At 40.6% G+C, this 22,020-nt stretch overlaps 1 protein-coding gene and 1 pseudogene across 5 annotated transcripts in view; one reads left to right on the forward strand and one right to left on the reverse strand.

Annotated features, from left to right (window-relative positions):
• The window catches only part of TRIM33 (tripartite motif containing 33), a 138,471-nt gene extending 123,677 nt beyond the window's left edge, over nucleotides 1–14,794 (reverse strand). For 2 of the 4 annotated variants that reach the window (XM_079939350.1, XM_079939352.1), the window contains exon 1: nucleotides 13,938–14,794. In XM_079939350.1, the coding sequence (XP_079795476.1) occupies nucleotides 13,938–14,463 (526 nt within the window). In that variant the 5' untranslated portion in view covers nucleotides 14,464–14,794. The remainder of the gene's footprint in view (nucleotides 1–13,937) is intronic. The other 2 variants (XM_079939351.1, XM_079939349.1) reach the window with 1 other exon arrangement.
• A 71-nt stretch (nucleotides 14,795–14,865) lies between these two features.
• Nucleotides 14,866–19,423, forward strand: LOC307196360 (cytochrome c-like; annotated as a pseudogene). The gene is made up of 2 exons: nucleotides 14,866–15,049; nucleotides 18,747–19,423. The product of its transcript is annotated as a cytochrome c-like (transcript).
• The last annotated feature ends 2,597 nt before the right edge of the window (nucleotides 19,424–22,020 follow it).

A 22,020-nucleotide genomic window follows, 5' to 3' on the forward strand; every position in this document is an offset into this window, starting at 1 on the left:
ACAAGGAGTGGAAAGAAGGCTTCTCACTATTTAGCTCTGTATACTTTTTAAACGTTTGAGCCATGTGAAAGTACTACTTATTCAAAAGCTAAAATAAATTCAAGTTTTAAAACTACAATAGGCAAGCCACAGAATAAGATGTATATCTGACAAAGGACTCATGCTTGGAATATATAAAGAATTCCACAAAAGCATCTGGGAAAAGGCAGACAACCCATAGGAAAAAAAGTATGGGCACAACTTGAACAAGCATATCACAATAAAAGATATCCAAAGGCCGATAAACATAAAAAAGTGTGCTCGATTTTACAGTTTACCAGGGAAGTGCAAATTAAACTGCAATGCTATCCTACTACACTGCACGCCCATCAGAACAGCTAAAATGTCAAAGACAGATAATGTTATGTCTTAGTAAGAATATAAAGCAATTAATCTCAAACACTACTGGCAGAAGTGTAAATTGATATAACCACTTAAGAAAACTGGCAATATCTAGTAAAGCTGAACTCATGTGCAACTTATGACTCGGCAAGTCCACGCTAAGATACGTAATCAACAGAATGTGTGCATATGTTCCCCCAAAAGACATGTTAAATGAACACATTCATAATAGTAAAAAACTATAAACTCAAATGATCACCAACATTTGAGTGGATGAATAAATTTTAGTATATTTATACAATGAATGCTGTGAAGGCAATGAACAAACTACCATCATAAGCAATGTGAATAATCTCACAATGTTGAGCAAAAGCAGTCAGTCACAAACTAGTACATACTGTTTAGTTCTATTTAAATAAAATTTTAACACAAGCATATTGACCCATGGTGTTAGAAGTTAGGTTCATAGGTAGTAACAGGAAGGGGACACAAAGAGTACAGGCTTATAGGGTGCTAATAACGTACTTTCTCATTCTGGTTGCTAGACTTACAAATGAGTTTATGCATATTTACTGAACTATATGCTTTTGATTTTTATACTTCCATTTATGTATATTTCAATAGCATGTTTACTTTAAAAACTGCACACATCATTAAAAATAAACCAATATTTTAGTCTCCCATCACAAAACTACTCTGTACGAGCAAATCTGTTTACTACCTTGACCATGCTCTCTACTGAAAAGGCAAAGTTTTCATACAACTTTTCTTTGGCATGAGATTGTCTTTTCCCAAGCTTCTGCAAGGATTAAGCAAGTTGTGTCATGTTTTATGTCACGTTAAACGACACACTGGACTCAACAGTTAGATCAAACAGACATCAAATGTGCCACTGTAACAAAAATTAATTTCACACTGTTCAGAATCTGGCAGTACACCTGTGAGGTGCTCAAGTGTAACATGCTGCTATGACACATCAACTGAGAACCATTCACCTAATTCCATTTTGAACATGTAAAAACTTGAGTGTTTTTAGAAGTGGGAAGAACAGGTAGGTAAATTACAGAAGTATATTATAATATGGGTTTGGTACAGAATTAGTAAAATTTTGAAGGCACCTATACCATCAGTTAAACAGACTTTTGTGAACTTGCTAATCACCATTTTTCAGCATTTCAATCACTTTACCAAATTTGACTAGACAATTCTCTTACCTTCTTCCCTTACTAGTAAAAATACTAGTCATTCTAATGATGTTTAATTCTTTTTATTTATTTATTTATTTTTGAGGCAAGAAATACGACTTTATTTGGGAAGCCAGCAGACCGAGAAGATGGCAGACTAGTGTCTCTGAACAACCATCTTCTAATGATGCTTAATTCTTATTAAAATATTACAATATCACTTACTGAAACACTCTAAAGGAAAAATTTTACATAAATAGTTAAGCTTTTAAAACTATGACTTCTAACTAATTATAAATTAATTATATTCAACTCAGATAAAAGTAACTAATCAGATCCAAATAAGGGCAAAGGTAGAAAACTGGCAGTCTGGTATCATCTGATCAGGAAGGAGTATCTTTAAAGTTTAAATTTTACTCCTTTTACGTAAGGCAAGCTTTGATACCCCCCGTAAGCCTTACTACTAGGTGCCCCTGAAGGCATTTATCTGAGGCTGGTCTACTCTCTCCACATGGGAGAGCCACATTTAGGTAAAATTTTACCTCTCTGCCTCAGTTCATTTGTTTAAAAAACAAAAGAGAATAATATTACCTGAGAAAAATTTTATAAGCAAATTAAAAAAACGTAAAAAAATTTAAACTGAAGCTGATATTATTCTACAGGTAAGGAACATGAAGTCTAGTCAGATTCAAATAAACCTACTCTTATCTAATTCTCTCCTGCCATTACTAATTCAGATACCCCACCTTGAAACCATACAACAAAGTAGGGAATGGAAAACAGAAAGAAAATTGGATCAAAGTTAAAACAGCCTGGATTACAGCCAAAAGCCTAAGAGCCAAAATCAGTCACATTGTATGCACATGAGAAGGGAGACCATCACCTGCCAACCAACATTAAGAGCGAAAGCTGTGAATTTCAGCCATGACAAATGCTACTTCTGAACCATATTTCAAAGTAAAAAACCGTGGTTTCATTTTTTTATTTTTAAGAAATTCTGCCACGATGAAATATTTCATTCTAAATTTTCTAATTTCTCTCTCCACTGCTTTCCTGTGAATTGGGAATATCATGTCCCATACTTAGTCTGGTATTGCCCACACATGTTATACTTTTTTAGCAAAGCTATATGGTAAAAGTGTGTAATAAACACTTTGCCATTAAAGGAAAATAACCCACATTCCACTGTGTCTTGAAAGTGTAACATCTGAAATCCACATTTCTCTTTTCTTGTTTGAAAAGGTAAGTATGCACTGGTAACAAATATTTTTGTAAATGTCATGCTATACTTATACATATGCCTATCAAGTTATAACTATTTCATTGCAATTTGTAGTGCACCAAAAGTCATTACAAAGCAATAAATATCACATACAGTCTTTGTCACAACTACTCATTTTGCCACTGTAGCATGAAAGCAGTCATACACAATACATAAACAAACGGGCTTAAATGTGTCCCAAAAATTTAACATGAAAACAAATCTGAATTTCATAAAATTTTCACATCACAAAGTATTCTTCTTTTGATTTTTGTTCAATGATTTAAAAATGTAAAAATCATTCCTAGCCCACGAGTCATATAAAACCAGGCAGCAGGAAGGTGGTGTAAAACACAAAAGACCCCAAATAGCCAAAGCAATCTTGAGAATGAAAAATGGAGCCGGAGGAATGAAAAAGAATGAAAAATGACTTCAGACTATACTACAAAGCTACAGTAATCAAGACAGTATGGTACTGGCACAAAAACAGAAATATAGATCAATGGAACAGGATAGAAAGCCCAGAGATAAACCCACGCACATATGGTCACCTTATCTTTGATAAAGGAGACAAGAGTATACAATTGCGAAAAGACAATCTCTTCAATGGGTGGTGCTGGGAAAACTGGACAGCTACATATAAAGGAATGAAATTAGAACACTACCTAACACCAGACATAAAAATACTGAAAATGGATTAATGACCTAAATGTAAGATTATAAAACTATAAAACTTAGAGGAAAACATAGGCAGAACACTCTATGACATAAATCACAGCAAAATCCTTTTTGACCCACCTCCTAGAGAAATGGAAATAAAAACAAAAATAAACAAATCGGACCTAATGAAACGTAAAAGGTTTTGCACAGCAAAGGAAACCGTAAAAACAGACGAAAAGGCAACCCTCAGAATGGGAGAAAATATTTGCAAACGAAGCAACTGACAAAGGATTAATCTCCAAAATATACAAGCACCTCATGCAGCTCAATATCAAAAAAAACAAACAACCCAATCCAAAAATGGGCAGAACTAAATAGCCATTTCTCCAAAGATATACAGATTGCCAACAAACATAAAAAGATGCTCAACATCACTAATCATTAGAGAAATGCAAATCAAAACTACAGTGAGGTATCACCTCACACCGGTCAGAATGGCCATCATCAAAAACTCTACAAACAATAAATGCTGGAGAGGGTGTGGAGAAAAAGGAACCCTCTTTCACTGTTGGTGGGAATGTAAACTGATATAGCCACGATGGAGAACAGTATGGAGGTTCCTTAAAAAACCAAAAATAAGGGCTTCCCTGGTGGCTTAGCAGTTAAGAATCCGCCTGCCAATGCAGGGGACACGGTTTCAAGCCCTGGTCTGGGAAGATCCCACATGCCACGGAGCAACTAAGCCCATGTGCCACAACCACTGAGTCTGCGGTCTAGAGCCTATGAGCCTCAACTACCGAAGAAGCCCACAAGCCTAGAGCCTGTGTTCCTCAACGAGAAGCCACCACAATGAGAAGCCCATGCACCTCAAAGAAGAGTAGCCCCCGCTGCTGCAACTAGAGAAAGCCCGCACGCAGCAACAAAGACCCAACTCAGCCATAAATAAATAAATAAATAAATAAATTTTTTTAGAAAGTAAAAATAGAACTACCATTATGACCCAACAATCCCACTACTGGGCATACACCGTGAGAAAACCATAATTCAAAAAGAATCATGTAGGGCTTCCCTGGTGGCGCAGTGGTTGAGAATCTGCCTGCCAATGCAGAGGACACGGGTTCGAGCCCTGGTCTGGGAAGATCCCACATGCCGCGGAGCAACCACTGAGCCTGCGCGTCTGGAGCCTGTGCTCCGCAACAAGAGAGGCCGTGACAGTGAGAGGCCCACGCACTGCAATGAAGAGTGGCCCCCACTCGCTGCAACTAGAGAAAGCCCTCGCACTGAAACAAAGACCCAACATGGTCAAAAATAAAAAATTAAAAAAAAAGTCGTGTACCACAATGTTCACTGCAGCACTATTTACAATAGCCAGGACACGGAAGCAACTTAAGTGTCCTGCAACAGTGGTATAGATAAAAAAGATGTGACACATATATACAATGGAATATTACTCAGCCCTAAAAAGAAACGAAATTGAGTTATCTGTAGTGAGGTGTATGGGCCTAGAGTCTGTCACACAGAATGAAGTATGACAAAGAGCAAAACAAATAGAGTATCCTAACACATATACATGGAATCTAAAAAAAATGGTTCTGATGAACTAGGGGCAGGACAGGAATAAACATGCAGATGCAGATGCAGAGAATAGACTTGAGGCCACAGGGAGGGGGAAGGGTAAAGCTGGGACGAAGTGAGAGAGTAACGCTGACATACCTACACTACCAAATGTAAAACAGATAGCTAGTGGGAAGCAGCAGCATCACACAGGGAGATCAGCTAGGTGCTTTGTGACCACCTAGAGGGGTGGGATAGGGAGGGTGGGAGGGAGACGCATGGTGGGGGGATATGGGGATATACGTATGCATATAACTGATTCACAACAACAACAACCAGGCAGCAGGCTAGATTTGGCCCATGGGCAGTATTTTGCCAACCCCTGATCTAAAGTAAGGTCCAACAATTAACAAGCACAGAACTTCCAATTAGAATTTTATTGCCTCACTCAAATAGGAAAAGAACCAAAGATTATCCACTGTTTAAGGAAGCCTTTGAGACAAGAAGAGATAAGGATAAAAAGAAAAAAACAAAGTTAGAAAATAAAGTCAAGGACTTCCCTAGTGGCACAGTGGTTAAGACTCCGTGCTCCCAATGCAGGAGGCCTGGGTTCGATCCCTGGTCAGGGAACTAGATCCCACATGCATGCTGCAACTAAGAGTTCACATGCTGCAACTAAGACTCAACACAACCAAATAAATAAACCAATATTTTTTTAAAGAGAAAGGGAAGAAAGAAAATAAAGTCAAGGTGATCTTTCAGAATGTCAGTTGAATAAGAAAGTAAAGAGAAGGGGAATTCCCTGTTGGTCCAGTGGTTAAGACTTGGCACTTTCACTGCTGAGGGCCCCGGTTCCATCCCTGGTCAGGGAACTAAGATTCCACATGTCAGGGAACTAAGATTCCACATTTATGTTCATTCATCCTTGTTTTTTCCCACTTTCCCTTGAGACCAATGTCCATTCTGGAAGCTGGCTAAGGATGAAGGTACAATTTGTGGCCACAGAGGAGACACAGATTAATGTATCCAACACCATGATCCCAACCTCAGAACTTGTCCTCTGGAAAATAAAATGATAGAACTCAGTCAACCAGTAATAAATATGAAAAAAAAAATCAGCAGATCTACAGCACGCTATTTACAAAAGGTCAATTTTAGTTATTAAGTACTTTTTTCCGCTTTACATTTACATTTGGGGCAAGCTCTATATGAACTGTGATGGGTACCCCAAAATGAAGGACTATAAATGCACGAATCTGCCACCTTCTACTATTCCATGGTCTGACACTCTTCCTAATGACTTTACATTATCACTTGGTTATAGCCCCTTTAAAGAAGCAGGTCTCTGGGCTTCCCTGGTGGCGCAGTGGTTGAGAGTCCACCTGCCAATGCAGGGGACAGGGGTTCATGCCCCAGTCCGGGAAGATCCCACATGCCGCGGAGCGGCTGGGCCCGTGAGCCATGGCCGCTGAGCCTGCGCGTCCAGAGCCTGTGCTCTGCAACAGGAGAGGCCACACCAGTGAGAGGCCCGCGTACCACAGAAGCAGGTCTCAAACTTTTTGGTCTCAGAATCCCTCTTACATTCTTAATCATCAAGGACCTAAAAAGCATTTGTTCGGATGGGTTTTATCCATCCATGTGTACAGTATTAGAAATAAAAACTGAAGATTTTAAAATATTTAAAATTGTAATAAATAATTAATAGCAAATTAATAATGTTTCATTAAAATTAAATATTTTATTAATTCATTTAAAAATAAACACATTAAATAATAATAAAAATAAACACATTGCATGTTTAAATAACATTTTTAACAGAAATAACTAATTTCCAAAACCAAAAAAATTTTTTAGTAAAACGTGGCACAGATTTCACTTTTAAATCTCTTTAATGTTTAGTTTAATAGAAGATGTCTGTATATACGCTTTTGCATTTAATCTGTTGTGAGAGATTGTTTTGTTTGAAGACTATAAAGAAAACTTGGCCTCATATAACCATGTACTTAAGAAAAGGGAAGAGTATTTTAACAGTCTTTTCAGACAATCTGTGGATATTCTTCTTTGATACATTCAAAAAATTTAAAGTGTTTTTATTTATTTCTTAAACATCAGTTGCAATGTGAAATTTCAAACTATAGTGATGAACTTTTACTACGCCCTTACATGAAAATCTATTGGTCTATTTTGCACTTTGAATCTTTTTCCTATGCTTGATTTTGTAACATGATGCACTGGTCATTTGGCAAATACTGGTTCACTATGTAGATCTTCCAAATGTTGACATTTCATTGCACAATATCAAAAAAAAAAGTGTTAATATCACTACCAATCTCATCAGAAAAGCCTTTAAATATTGAGAAGCTGTCAAGCTCATGGTGGCATATACAAGTTTCACAAAAATCCTAATTTTCATTTAAAAGCTCAATTTTTATCACTGGCAACATATAACAACATCAGTTGTTTCTCTTGAAGTGACAAGGCTCAATTCATTCATTTTAAAGAAAATATCTGCCAAATATCCATTCTTGAAAACCACAGTTTGTTACTCATTCTTTCAAGTAAAAATTATTTTCCAAGAAAAAAAGCAGCTAATTCAACTTGGAATTCAAACAACTGCACAAGTACTTTTCTTATTGCACTTCAGTCTGCAGCAGAAGCACTTTATGCATTACCCCATTTCATCGCACAGAATATTAAGGATAAAGATTTTTAAAATAGGGACGTCCCTGGTGGTCCAGTGGGTAAGACTCCATTCCCAATGCGTGGGGCCCAGGTTCAATCCCTGGTCAGGGAACTAGATCCCGCACGCCACAACTAAGAAGTCCGCACGCCACAACTAAGACCCGGTGCAGCCAAAATAAAATAAATATTAAAAAAAATATATTTTAAAAACAAGTTTCATTGCTTCATCAAGGACATAAAAGTAAAACTAACATAATTTTTGTTGGTGGCGGTGGTTTTACTCTAAGTATGTGATGGTAAAGTTACAATAACTTTTAGAGTGCTTTGGAGGCACTATCTTAATTCCTGCTAAGGTGCCAAGCAGTCTTACCCATCATTGCTTTTGTATTATTTATACAAATGTCAGAACAGTGAATAAGGCAAATAATGAATCAGTGTTATAATGAAAACAGTTTCAACTCTGCCAACACCTGAAAGGGTATCAGAGACAATCCCCCTATCCCCTAACTCAGAGTTTCATGGACCAACTTTGAGAATCTACTTTAAGGTACTATTCTCATTTAGTGTCTGCTAAGAGGAGTATATATAAGGAAATGAAAAGCAGTTAGATTCCCCTAACTGAAATTTTTGGTGTACAGATATTAAACCTTGTAAAAACTTAGGATTTAGAACATTAGTTTACAAGTTTTTACACTGTAAGTTTTAGGCAGCTGAAGAGAGGTTTGGAATACAAATTACTTTGTCTGGTGTGCTGTACTTCATTAGATGTCAGAAAAACCTAGAAAAACACCAACAATTTGCCTTCCTGCCTCTTCTTTTCTGCTTACCGTGAGATAGAGGTAATCACAAAGGCAACAGCAGTACAATTTATTGGGGGCTTACCAGGCGCCAGGCACTCTATGAAGCAATTTACAATGTATTAACTCATTTAATCCGCACAATTAACACTATGAAATAGGTATTATTATTATTACTCTCAATTTATGGATGTTAAGTAACATATCCACAGTCATTCTAGTAGTAAATAAAGGAGCTCAAAAATGAATGCAGGCAGTCTGACTCCTGAATTGTGTGCATTTCACCAACCACAATGCTGTAAGATATTAAAAAGTGTTTTTCTTTGATACGTCTTTAATGACTGATTGCTGATGACTATGTTATCATTCAAAAACTCAAACATGTTTATGTCAAACAGAGCATTAGAGAAAGTAGGACCTAAAAAATCCCGAAACAGATAAGCCACACCCAGAACTAGCAAACTGCTAAATATTACATGTACTCCTGGGACAAGAACTTCCGAGAGCTCAAACAGAAGATTGCCCTGAGTGGCTCACCATGCTCAGTGATAAAACAGGACCACTGTGAGGAGGTGCTCTTCACACTATACCCAGAGTTATTCCCTCCCACTTACCACATGACTGTTGCCATCTCAGACTTTTCACAAAAAGTTGAAGATTCATAAACAGAATCATTTTTCCACGTTGATTATTCCCCACAAAAGATGAGAATATTAAACTTATGTAGATATAAAAAGTTAGCATAAAAGACAATAACAGAATCACACAGAATTTTACTGGATAGGAACTCAACTTCATATTGCAAACCTGGAGAGGCTGTCTAGGTGACTTGCCCAAGGCTACACAGCATATTAACAGCAGAACCCAATGCAAGTTATTCCCAATCCAGATAATCATCCACATCACCATGCTGTCTATGCCTTACTACAAAAGTCTCACCTCCTTCAAGAGTTCATTTGAGAGGTTGTTCAGATGCATCAATACATATTTGTATTTTTACTGATACATTATAGATTGTACATACCCACTACTGATAGCTATTCTGACTGAACCTGAAATAAACCTTAAAAAATAAAAGTCACAAAAGCACTTTAAAAAGCTCACAATTGAGATTCAACAAATATTAACTAAATTATCTATTTTGATTTTCCTTTTCCAAATATTCCAACAGCACATAAATCAGTCTTTCTCCTCAAAATATTTAAATCCATGTCTCTCAAAGTGTGGCAGGTTCCAGAATCAGAATCACATGATACTTGTTAAAAATTCAAATCCTAGTGTCATCCCCAAGTCAATTGAAACAGTCTCTGAAACTCCCAAAATGGTATTTTAAAAAGCTCTCCAGATGATTCTTATTCATCCAAAAGTTATTTATTGAACATTCACTCTACAATATTCTAGTGGGAAACAAGGAACAAATGAGTAAACAAAAACAAGTAAACATTCTGGACTTTAGCTGTCCTATGAAGAAATAAAGATAATATGTCAAAGAGTGACCTGGAGGACTACAATTGTCCCTCAGCAATCTCAGGGGATTGGTTCCAAAACCCCCATCAGATACAGAGAGCCAACTGTACCTTAAAAGGAGCAGCCAGATACAGAATTTTCAGGGCAGTGAAAATACTATGTATAATATTATAATGATGAAAACATGTCATTATACATTTGTTCAAACCCTTAGATTGTGCAACACTAATAGTGAACCCTAACATAAACTGTGGACTCTGGGTGATTATGATGTAGGGCCATCAACTCTAAAAAATGTACCACACTAGTGAGGGATGTTGATAATGGGAGAAGCTATGTAGGTCTGGGGAGAAGGGATATATGGGAAATCTCCATATCTTCCATTTAATTTTGCTGTAAATCTAAACTGCTCTTTAAAAATAAAGCCCTTAAAAAAAAAAAAAAAAACAGTGATCAAGAGAAGGTCTTTCTGCAGAGGCAACATTTGAAGTGAGGAGCCCTTCACTTAAGAACAGTGGTTCTCTTGGGGTTTCCCTGGTGGCGCAGTGGTTAAGAATCTGCCTGCCAATGCAGGGGACATGGGTTTGAGCCCTGGTCCGGGAAGGTCCCACATGCCACAGAGCAACTAAGCCCCTGTGACACAACTACTGAGTCTGCACTCTAGAGCCCACATGCCAGAACTGAGCCCATGTGCCGCAACTACTGAAGCCCGCATGCCTAGAGCCCGTCCTCTGCAACAAGAGAAGCCACCGTAATGAGAAGCCTGTGCACCGCAACGAAGAGTAGCCCCCGCTCGTCGCCACTAGAGAAAGACCGCACGCAGCCACGAAGACACAACACAGCCATAAATACATAAATAAATAAATAAATTTTATATATATAAAAAAAAGAATAGTGGTTCTCAAACTTAGTGTGCATCAAAATCACCTGGAGGACTTACTAAAAATGATTTCTGGTTTGAAGGTCTTGAGTGGGGCCCAAGAATTTGCATTCCTAACAAGATTGCAAATGATGCTGATGCTGCTAGTCCAGAAACCACACTTGGAGAATCATCGATCTGAAGGGAACAGCTAAAAGGTTTGAATAACTCTGGTGTGTTAGAGAAACAGAAAAAAAGTCCATTAGAAGGGAGGGTAATGTCATTGTTTCGGGACCACTTAAGATGGTGAACTAAACTACCAACCATGGATACCCAGACCAGAAATGGAATCACAGGTTGTTCAATAACACCTTACATTTGCAAAGCATTTCACAGTTTATAAAAGCATTTTCACTTTCATTATTTAATACGATTTAGTGAGATATAAGTGAAGGACTATTAGCTACATGTAGAGATAAAGAAGCTGAAGGACAGAAACATAAACCTGAGGGAACCAGAAAACAATTAAGGGGCAGAACTATGTCCCCTGACTCCAAATCCAGTGTTACTTCCAGAACAGCATGTTCCATTTTTTTAAACAGCAAAGCAAAGGATACATACAGGAGTTGATACTAAGTTACTTTCTAGACTCCCTGCCTAAAAACATGATGGCTTCCAGACTTAATTTGTTTTAGATACCAGTTAGAAAGCAACACTGCCTTAAGATTGACTGTATTTAGTCCCATCTACTTATTTCTCCTAGTTCAAAAACAAAAGATGGAGAAATGAAGAGGGAATTTACACACTATTATTCTCTCTCCTGCATAAGTAACACAGAGCTAATTTCATAACCTCAGTCCCTCAGCCACATCAATCAAACACAATTTTCATCTTGTGTTTACTCTAAATCTCTCACCTAATCCAGGTTCCCACAAGAACACTGAATCCTACATGTCTTACTACACTCAGTGAGGCCATGAGCAGTTAGTTATACACCCATTATCCACCCTCTACATACCCATTATGATTTAGAATCTTCTCCATCAATCAAACCGTTACTCTTAACATTCTTACCTGCAGATCTCAATAATACTTCAAACCCAAAACTGAAATAACTATATCCTCCCTCCACCCCACACACACCTGCTTCTGTGCCTGAATTCTTTTATTTGCGTTAATGACACTGCCACCCACCAAACAAGAAACCTGGAACTTGGCCTAGACATGTGTGTCTCTCTCACTCGTCTCAATTGGCCTCTCATATCCATTCCCACAGCTACTTACGATTAGTTACCACTAATAATAAACTAGCTGCCATTTCACTAATAACTAGCATGTACTAGTCACTTAACACACTTCATTCTATCAATAACTCTATGAGGTAGGTAATTTTGTCCTTGTAAAATTAATCTGTCCAAGTAGCAAGTAGCAAGTGACAAAGTAGGCATCCAAACTCAAATGTTTCTCCCAAAGTCCATACCTTTCCCCCATACCAAAACACTTCCTTAACACCTTATATCAGTCCTTTACTACCTACTCCAAATGCTAACTTCTCCCCTAGATTACTGCCAGGATTCTCCTAACTGGCCCTGCCTTGGATCTTTTCTTCCCTTACCCTTCAATGTGCCCCCAAGTGATCTTTCTAGATCATAAATGTGATCCTTTTACCTTCCTGATACAAAAATCTGTTAGGGACTCCCTTTAATCTATCTACACTGTACAGGATACATTCTACAGGATGAATCCCAAACCCTTTAGTACAAGTCCACAATCCCTTCCGTACCTTAAGTTCCAAAATTCAAAAGCTTTGAAATTTTAAAGTTCTTTCACAATTCTGCAACAAAACCCACTCTGAATTGCAGGAGGTTATTGGTCTATCCCATTAGAATGATATTCACATACTTCGCTGCAGAAACATTAATATTTGATAATGAGTTGTTAACCCAGACCCCGCAGTAGTGTTAGAGACCTTACCAGGAAAAAATAAAATGTCCAACCTATTCTGATGTCTAAAACACACCTGGTCTCAAGGGTTTCAGATAAGGCACTGCAGACCCCCTACCTATTCAGCCCATCAAACCAACCTAATTTCCACCAATCACCTTACACATCGCTTAGCTCCAGGGATGTGTAAGGTGCCCTGTGCCCTGAAAACTCTCCAACCCAGGGAGCTACTCACCCTTCAAGAAACCTACTCAAGGGTTTCCTTTTCAGTGAAGTTTCCTTGACCTTCTATTGATTGTGCCACAACCACTGTACCAAGGACCCACCTCCACTGCTGTACCTTATATGTTTGTTTCCCCTATGTTGGACTGTGAATGAGCTCCTCATTGAGTATTTTATCCAATTCTAGCACAGTATCCGAAACACTAAGTGTTCATTAATGTACAAGGAACTGAAATTCATGCCCAGCTCTCCCTAACCCCCAATTCCCTTCAAAGTTCATTTCTCCTTCACCCCTAAACCTTAAGATTTTTCCCTATCCATGCAGGCCCCTCACAGCTATTTTGCTTCCAGAGTTCCTCCTTCTCAATGTCATCCTAAAATTACTCTCTACTAGACGGCTTCTCGTAGCCCCAAATTCTCTAATGCCCTTTAACCTCCCTAGTCGTTCTTTCCCCTAGCTTTGAACAGATCAAATCCTCTCCCTCTAAGGCAATTCATCCTTACTGCCCTTGTCTCTGAACTACTACACCTCAACACCTCTCGCGCCTAGGCCTTTCCTCCAAAATGCTTCTCACAAGCGGATTCCCAGACCCCCTCTTCTCTCACAGTCCGTTCCACCGGCTCCCGAACCTGCGCTCGACCAGAGTCCACCCCTTCCCGGCCCGTATCCGCACATCGCGAACCTCCCCTGCAGCCGGTGTCCCCTCCCCCAGCCTCTCGCAGCCGGCACCCCTCCCTTCACCCTCCCCGTATCTCTGGAGATCCAGCTTCTCGGGAAACTGTCCCAGGAGCCGTGTCTTTCACCTCAGACCCCTTAGGATTACGCCGGTCCGAGCAGCCCCGGGCCCGAACACCTCCGTCCCCAGATCCTCCTCGGCACCGCAAATCCCCTTCGGCCCAGACCTCGGGCCGGGCCTCCCGCTCACCTTGCTGGATGTCGCCGTTGCTGCCCCCCGGGATGGGCACGTTGAGTTGGCGCTCGGGCTCCGGCAGACAGCGCAGGCAGAAAGAGTGAAGACAGGGCAGCAGCTTGGGCTCCGCCTCACGCCGGCTCTGCAGGCTCTGCTGACACACGGCGCAGGTGTCCAGGAGCGAGGCTGGCGGACCAGGAGGCGGCCCCGCCGAGGGACCCGGAGCAGGAGCCGAAGCCGGAGCTGGGGCCGGCGTCGATACCGCCCCCCCGGGAATTCCAGGGCCCACTGAGGTTGCAGGGGCTGAGGCAGCCGGGGCCGAGCCCGAGGAGGCCGCGGCCACCCCCCCGTCGTCGGGCCCGGCCGCGCCGCTCTCCGCGCCGGCCCTGCCGCCTTCCTCCTCCTCCTCCTCCACCAACACCGCGGCGAGAGGCGGCTCCGCCTCCTGCGCCGCGGGCCCGGCGGCCCCGGCAGTTACCGGCGCGCTGCTGCTGCCCCCGCCGCCGCTCTCAGCCTCGCCACCGCCTTTGTTTTCCGCCATGTTTTCCTCTTTGAACCCGCCGGACCGCCCCGCGCCGCCCGCCGCCGCCGCAGCCGCCGCCGCCCCCAGCCCCAGCCGCAGCCGCAACGAGAGCGGCCGCCGAGAGCGAGCAGGCAAGCGAACGAAGGAACGAGAACGCGCGCGCACGCGGCGCCCCCACCCTCGCGTCGCGCTGTTGCAAGAGGGCGGGCGCGGCGCGCGCACGTACGCACGGACGTCCTCCGGAGGGAGGCGGGAACTTGGGGCGCGGGCGCGCAGACGTTCTGGCCGCCCTTCCTAACCTCCGTGGCCGGCGCATGGAGTCCGCCCCGTTGCAGTTCGGCTCGCAGTGAGGGTTTAGAGTCAGAGGCTCTTGACGCTGAACTACCTTTGGTCTGGGTGGTTAAGAGCTCGGCCGCGGCGATGGTGCGGGGAAGAGCGGGCAAGGGTGGAAGGCCGGAGTGTCTCTCTGGCGGCGAGGTCCCCAGAGGCGGGCGCGTCTCCGCTGAAACCTCACTCGGCGCGGGGTCAGACGCCTTGGCCTCCTGGCTCCGAGGTGCCGACCTCCTGGGTCGCTGTGCTTTAACTGGCCGCGTTCCTTTGGATGGTTGTGTCTCAGGGGAGCAGTAAAGTGAGGATTTTTGTTTTTAACTGGTGGCGTACCAGAAATAGGCTGAAAAGACCCAATGAGGAAAAACAGCTATTTTAGCAGCTATTTTTAGCTTCTTAAGGTGATTGATTCTCTGACGTTGCTACGCTTCAGAAAACCAATCAACTGAGAAGCTTTTTCAAAGCAGAGCTGTTCCAGGACCACACCCCAGACCTACATCAGGAAGTGGGGGTGAGCTCATGAATGTTGAAAGCGCTTTGGCTGACTCTGATGTGCGTCAGTTTGGGGAGTCACGATCTAACCAGTATTATGTCCTGAGAGTCTCACTTAGTGCCCTGGCGGGAGTTGGGTTGCAAATGCCTTAACAGTGTCGGTAATAGAAGCTTTCAGGAAGGGTCTTTATTGAGAAACAAGTACTACGGCTGTTTTAATGTTAGGATTGTGAAGTGCTTTCCTCTTCTGACAGTGTTCCCAAGAAACCGTTATTCTTGAGCTGGTAAAAGTCCTTAAACCACCTCGAAACATTTTTCATTTATTCGTTCAAAAATAGTGACCTCTTACTATGAGTCAGGTAGTGTTTTAGAGATGCTAGGATTACAGCAAAGAACAAAGGAGATCCTTACTTTCAAGGAGTTTGCAGTCTGGAGGAAGAGTGACATAAATATATGCAGGGAGTGATAAATGCTATGAAGAAAAAAAAGCAGAGTGAAAGAGATTAGAGATGATTGGGGAAGGCCTCGGCTGATAGGTGAACAAGCTTGTGGGTCTCTTGCGGAAGAGTGTTCCAGGCAGAGGAACAAACGGTAAGTACAAAGGGCCTGAGGCACAGTCTTGGCTTGTAAGTGGAACAGCAAAGAGTCTGTGTGGCTGGAGTGGCTTGAAGGGGGAAAGAGTAGTAGAATATGACATAATAGTAAAGGAGCCAGGTCATATACAGAAATGGCCTTCAACTTTTTAAACTTCTGTGCCCGCGAAAAGAACTTAGAAAAACTATTTTCTCCCTCGAACATTATAAGTTGATTCTTAACATTTTTCATCAGGAGTGTAAATAGTTGCAAAGAGTGCCATTTCTGACATTTTGCAATACCAACATTTTTTAATTGTCACATTACTTTTAAATCTATCCAGTGGAAAGGTAAACAAGTAGTTTAACAAACATCGTCATCCATTTTAAAAGTACATGATCAAAAATGTTCTATTTCATTAAATAAATATTAAACATGAAAAGTAAAATGTTAATTGGGACTGTCTTTTAATGAGATGACATAGTTTTTTTTTAGTTTGTGTAGGCATGGATGTATATAACATTACTAGGAAGAGATAAAGTCCTGTATCAATTCCATTTTTCATTTTTATTGACATAAGCACTGCATTAAAAAATGCATGTATACATATGTGTATATATATATATGAATTAATATAAAATTAAATCTCTTAAAACTATCCTTGTGTACCCTTTGGAAAAATTTCCTCCACTGTAGTACCCGAATACTCATATTCCAGTTTTAAGATGCTGAGTGAGATAGGAAATCTTGGATGAGTTTTGATCAAAGACCCAAAGTTGTGAAAAGAGTCACTGTGGCTGTTTACTGTAGAAATCACTTTTGGGGGTCAGAGTGGAAGAAGGAAGACCAGTTAGGTTGCTAATACAATAATATTTCAGCCGAGGAATAATGGTGGATTGAACCAGGGTGGTATCTGTACAGGTGGTGAAAAATAAGGTGTATACATAATAAAGAGCAAATAAAGACTTTTCTCCAAATTCACTTCAAAAAAACAAATTAGTGGACCAAATTTCTCAACCAAAGTCTTTGTTTCCTTGCATTTTTCTTAAGCTTTTGATGCCTGCTACGACTTGCCTTTATTAAAATCTAGTACAAGGGAATTCCCTGATGGTCCGGTGGTTAGGATTTCATGTTTCCATTACAGGGAGCATGGGTTCGGCACATGCCGCGCAGCACAGCCAAAAAATAAATAAATACTATAAAAATCTAGTATAAAATTGCTTGTTTTTTAAACACTTTTAAAAAATTTTTATTTATTATTTATTTTTGGCAGCATTGGGTTTTCATTGCTGCACGCAGGCTTTCTCAAGTTGCGGTGAGCGGGGCTACTCTTCGTTGTGGTGCACGGGCTTCTCATTGCAGTGGCTTCTCTTGTGGAGCATGGGCTCTAGGCGTGTGGGCTTCAGTAGTTGTGGCACATGGGATCAGTAGTTGGGGCTCACATGCTCTAGAGCACAGGCTTAGTAGTTTTGGCGCACAGGCTTAGTTGCTCTGCAGCAAGTGGGGTCTTCCCGGACCAGGGCTCGAACCCGTGTCCTCTGCATTGGCAGGTGGATTCTTAACCACTGCACCACCAGGGAAGCCCAAAAGTGTTGCTTTTGAAAACGATATAATTTTATAGAGAGCAAACTGTCCCCCCACCAATATAATTTACTGTGTGCTCTGAGAATGCAGTGCCTGGAATTAAATTGTCATGGAGTACTTGGGGACATTGAATCAGCTACATTCTCAATTTGCAATGGAAACCCAGAATTCTTGCAGGAGAAATTGTGAAATCATAAGACTGATGTATGATATGGATAAACCTGTCTGATGGAGAGACTGTATTGCATGGAGGTTGAGTCTGTGCTGGAGCCAGAATGCCTAGTTTGAAGCCTCGTTCCACCACCTACTAGCTGTGTGATTTGGGGTAACTCACTTCGCTTGCCTCAGTTTCCTCATTTGTAAAAGGGCTTTTGTTACTAGTATGATCTACTTCAAGGCTGACAATTAAATATTTGTAAAGTGCTAACTGTACCTGGCGCATGGTAAACATGAAATGAATGTAAAAGTAGACAGACCTAAAGGTTCATGAAGGGAGCAGAACTGGAGGGAGAAACAAAGATACCTTAGAGAAAAATCTCAAGACGAGAAACCATTCTGTGGGCTGAACTGAGCAGCAAGTGTAAGGATCCAGCCATTCCCCTAACCTAGGCTATCTTTTACCCCTGACCGGCTTGCCCAAACATTATAAGAAAAACAGAGTTCTGAAATAAAGGAGAGCTATGAGTAGATGCCTAGAAGCTCTGCTGTGGAGAAAACTGCCCTGATATTGCTGGTAACCAGAAGTGAAAAGAACTTTACAATTGTCCAGAAAAGAGAAAGAGCACTGGGAATGACATAGCTAGGTGAGCAATGGTGAGAGCACAGCAGGTTGGCAACAGTGAGGCAGAGTAGCCCAAGAATAGGGTGAAGGTTTGCAATGGCTGGTTCTGCCACTCTTGGACAGAGCAACTACGGCCATCAGCGGGAATGGAAGAGGTCATGAGGACCAGCAGAGGAATGCTGAGCTGCGGTTAAGATCTGGGGCATTTCTGGAGAATTCCAGTGGTTAAGACTCCACGCTTTCACTGCCAAAGGCTCAGGTTCAGTCCCTGGTCAGAAAATTAAGATCCTACAAGCCACGTGGCACAGCCAAAAAAAAAAAAAAAAAAGATTTGGGGAATTTCTGTTAATGTGCCATATTAGCAATCATGAGTGGGTAAGGCCAGGGGATATAAAGGGGACATCTTGTGATTTAAAGTTCACTTCTCTGAACACAGGTACATAAGCACATGTACCTTGGATTAGCATATCCTTGCACTTAGCAGGAAGTCCAACTTCAGAGCAAGGACCTTCCTAAAGCACATGTCAAAAAACCAAAATTAAAGTGGGTGATGTTGAGAAGGGCAAGATTTTTGTCCAGAAATATGCCCAGTGCCACACCATGGAAAAGTAAGGCAAGCATAATAAATGGTCCTGGATGGAAGACAGGTCAGGCCCCTGGGATTCTCTTACACTGATGCCAACAAGAACAAGGGCATCACCTGGGGAGAAATGTATTTGGAGAATCCTAAGAAGTACATCCCTGGAAAAAAATGGTCTGCGCTAGCATTAAGAAGAAGACAGAAAGGGCAGACTTGATAGCTTATCTCAAAGCTTCTAATGAGTAATAGTTGGCCCACTGCCTTATTTTCTTAGAAAACAGAAATGTCTCAACTTCTTTTATGTGTAACATATTTAAATTGATCTCATACCAGAATTCAGATCATGAGTGGCTGACAGAATTTTTTTTGGATAGTCCTGATTTAAATAAGATTGGCTGTGGTTAAATTAATATGATGAGCTTTTTGAATTTTGATAGGAATTCCAGTTCAGCAAGTACTGTCACTGTTTCCCTCTTCTAAAGATATAATCAGACTTGATTGGTAATATCGAACTTTTCACAAAGATGGTGAATGCCATCTCAAAACCTATAGGATATTGGTTTTAATTTAGATTTATAGAACTGATTATTTGAGTATAATATTTAAATACTGGGAAAATCGCTTTGTTGTCTCATACATTTGAGCAAGACTCACCTGCATTTCAGTTTGTGTTCATTAGGCTTTAAAGGGCTGAAGACAAGGTAGAAATATCCATTTTACCTTTTTGGTCTTAACTATGCCAATCCAAAATTCCCTGTATCCAAAATGTTGCCTTTTGGGAATTCCCTGGCAGTCCAGTGGTTAGGATTCCACGCTCTGATTGCCGAGGGCCCAGGTTCAGTCCCTGGTCTGGGAACTAAGATTCCACAAGCCACGCAGTGCGTCCAAAAAGGAAAGAGAAAAATAAATAAAAATAAATAAGTAAAATGTTGCCTTTTACTTAACGAAAGGCATTTTAGTGTGGTTTATGTAAAATGTCAAAGAATATTTAACACTTCACACATTTTATAGATGATCTATAAGGTCAGAGGCTTTTAAAAGTCAGTGTGACAAGATATAATAGCAAGTTAAACTTTGCTTTTAAATCCTTTACTGAGTGAGACTGAGTTATAATTCAGGATTGTCTTTAAACAGCTATTCAAAATGACATGAAACTATAAAACTCCTGTATATATGTGATTGGTAATGGTGTCTTTGCAAACTCATTAGACAATTAAAGTAGGGGAGATACACCATCAGCACAAATTTGTAGATTTTGTGATCATAAGGCTTAAGATAATTAAAAACAAGATCTTAGAAAAAATAAAGTTCACTTCTCAGCATTTCATGATGTTGTGCAAAGCGCCCTTTGACTTCCAGGTGCCAAGTTGTCTGAGTTTGAGAATCACTAGTACCAAGAAAAGAGGGACAAATGGCAGAGTTCTGAGTCTAATTGCTAGCTCTTTGGCTTTTCTATGTTTCTAAGGCCTTCTGGGGGCACATTGTTAATCCCAGTAATAAACAGGACATTTGAACAGCAGTTTACAGTTTACAAAGTGATTTCACACACATTATCTCTAATTCTTGCAACCAGTAAGATACATTCCAATTTAGACAATAAACAGACTTCATAATGTGAGTGTACTGTAATATATTAGCTGTCTGTTCTTACACAATAAGGTTGTTTTCAACTTTTTGCTATTATAAACAATACTGTGATAAGCATTGTGATGAATAATACTTTGCATGTCTATAGTTATTTTTTATGACTATTCCTAAAGATAGAATTGCTGATTCAACAAGTATACCCATTGTAAAAATTTTTAATATATAAATTCAAAGGGTTCTTATTAGGTTATTAAATAACTAGATTATGTTTGATGTATTTTGCTACTATAAATAAAGGTAAATTAACCTGCAATCTTTTTTTTCAAATTTGTTTCTCTGTCTAAAGTTCTCTGTTTCCTCACATCCCACTTATTCCTCAATCTACTCTGGCCTGACTTCCCATTTCCATCACTCTACTAAAACAGCTCTTGCTAAGGTCATCAAGGACCTCCATGTTTTTTAAATCCAGTAGACATATTTTATTCCTAACCTTACTTGTTTTCTCCATGGGATTTCACACCTTTGACAGTTCCCCCTTCTGGAATCACTTACTTCCATGGCTTTCATGACACCATACTCTGGTGGTTTTCTTCCTACTTCTTGGACTGCTGTTTTTCTTTTACATACTGTGTCAGGGTCCCCAAAAACAGACTAGAAGAACTCATAGGACTCAGAAAAGTTGGTATGCTCATGGTTATGGTGTATTACAGTGAAATGATACAGATTAAAATCAGCAAAGGTAAAAGGTCCATGGAGAAAATTCCAGAAGAAAACAGGCACAAGGTTCCAGGTGTCTCCTCCCAGTGGAGTTGCACAGGCACTAATTCTCCCAGCAATGATGTGTGACAACACCTTTGTGCAGTGTTGCCAAACAGAAGTTCACCCAAGCCTTGGTTTACAGGGTTTTTATTTTGGGGGAAGGTCTGTCACATAGGCATGGATCACCCACATAACTGACCTCAGCTGCTCAAATTCCAGCCCACAGAGGTCAAACTGATACATCATGGTCCAAGGCCTCAGGCATACTAAAACAGATGATCAGCATAAATCACATTGATAGCTTAAACTATTCAGTCAGAGTGATACAGTGTGGCCTCAGGCATACAAACCATTCTTACAGGCAGAGTATTCCAAGGGCTCAGAGGTTATCATCTCCCAGGAGTCAATCAAGAACAGTTCTAAAAACAAGCCTTTCTTTGGAATGTGCAGGGTTTGATCAATACAGGCCTACAAAGTTAGCACTTTGCTGTACTCAGACTTATTCAGTGTTGGGCTTTCTGAAATATCAGCTCTAGACCCCCTTCTCTTTTCAATCAATTTTCTTCCCCTAGGCAAACTTATCCATGCTTCAGCTTCATTTGCCATCCATATAATAACTGCCAAGTGTATGACTTTAGCCCAGGTCAGTTAATATCTCCACGTGAATGTCTCAAAGGCACTGCAAAGTCAGCACGTCCAAGACTCAGTAATCTTTTCCCCAAACCTCCTCATCTTCTTCCACATTCCCTATCTCAATAAATGGTGTTTTAAGCTAGAAAGAAAGATATTTAGAAGATACATTAACTGATTTTATTGACAGATTACATACAGGAGGGAGTCGTCCTTAAAACCTACAACTTCTCACCACTCATATCTAATCTTTTACCCAGTC

Source organism: Stenella coeruleoalba (genome assembly GCF_951394435.1).
Source record: "Stenella coeruleoalba genome assembly, chromosome: 1".
In the NCBI taxonomy this organism is placed as follows: Eukaryota; Metazoa; Chordata; class Mammalia; order Artiodactyla; family Delphinidae; genus Stenella; species Stenella coeruleoalba.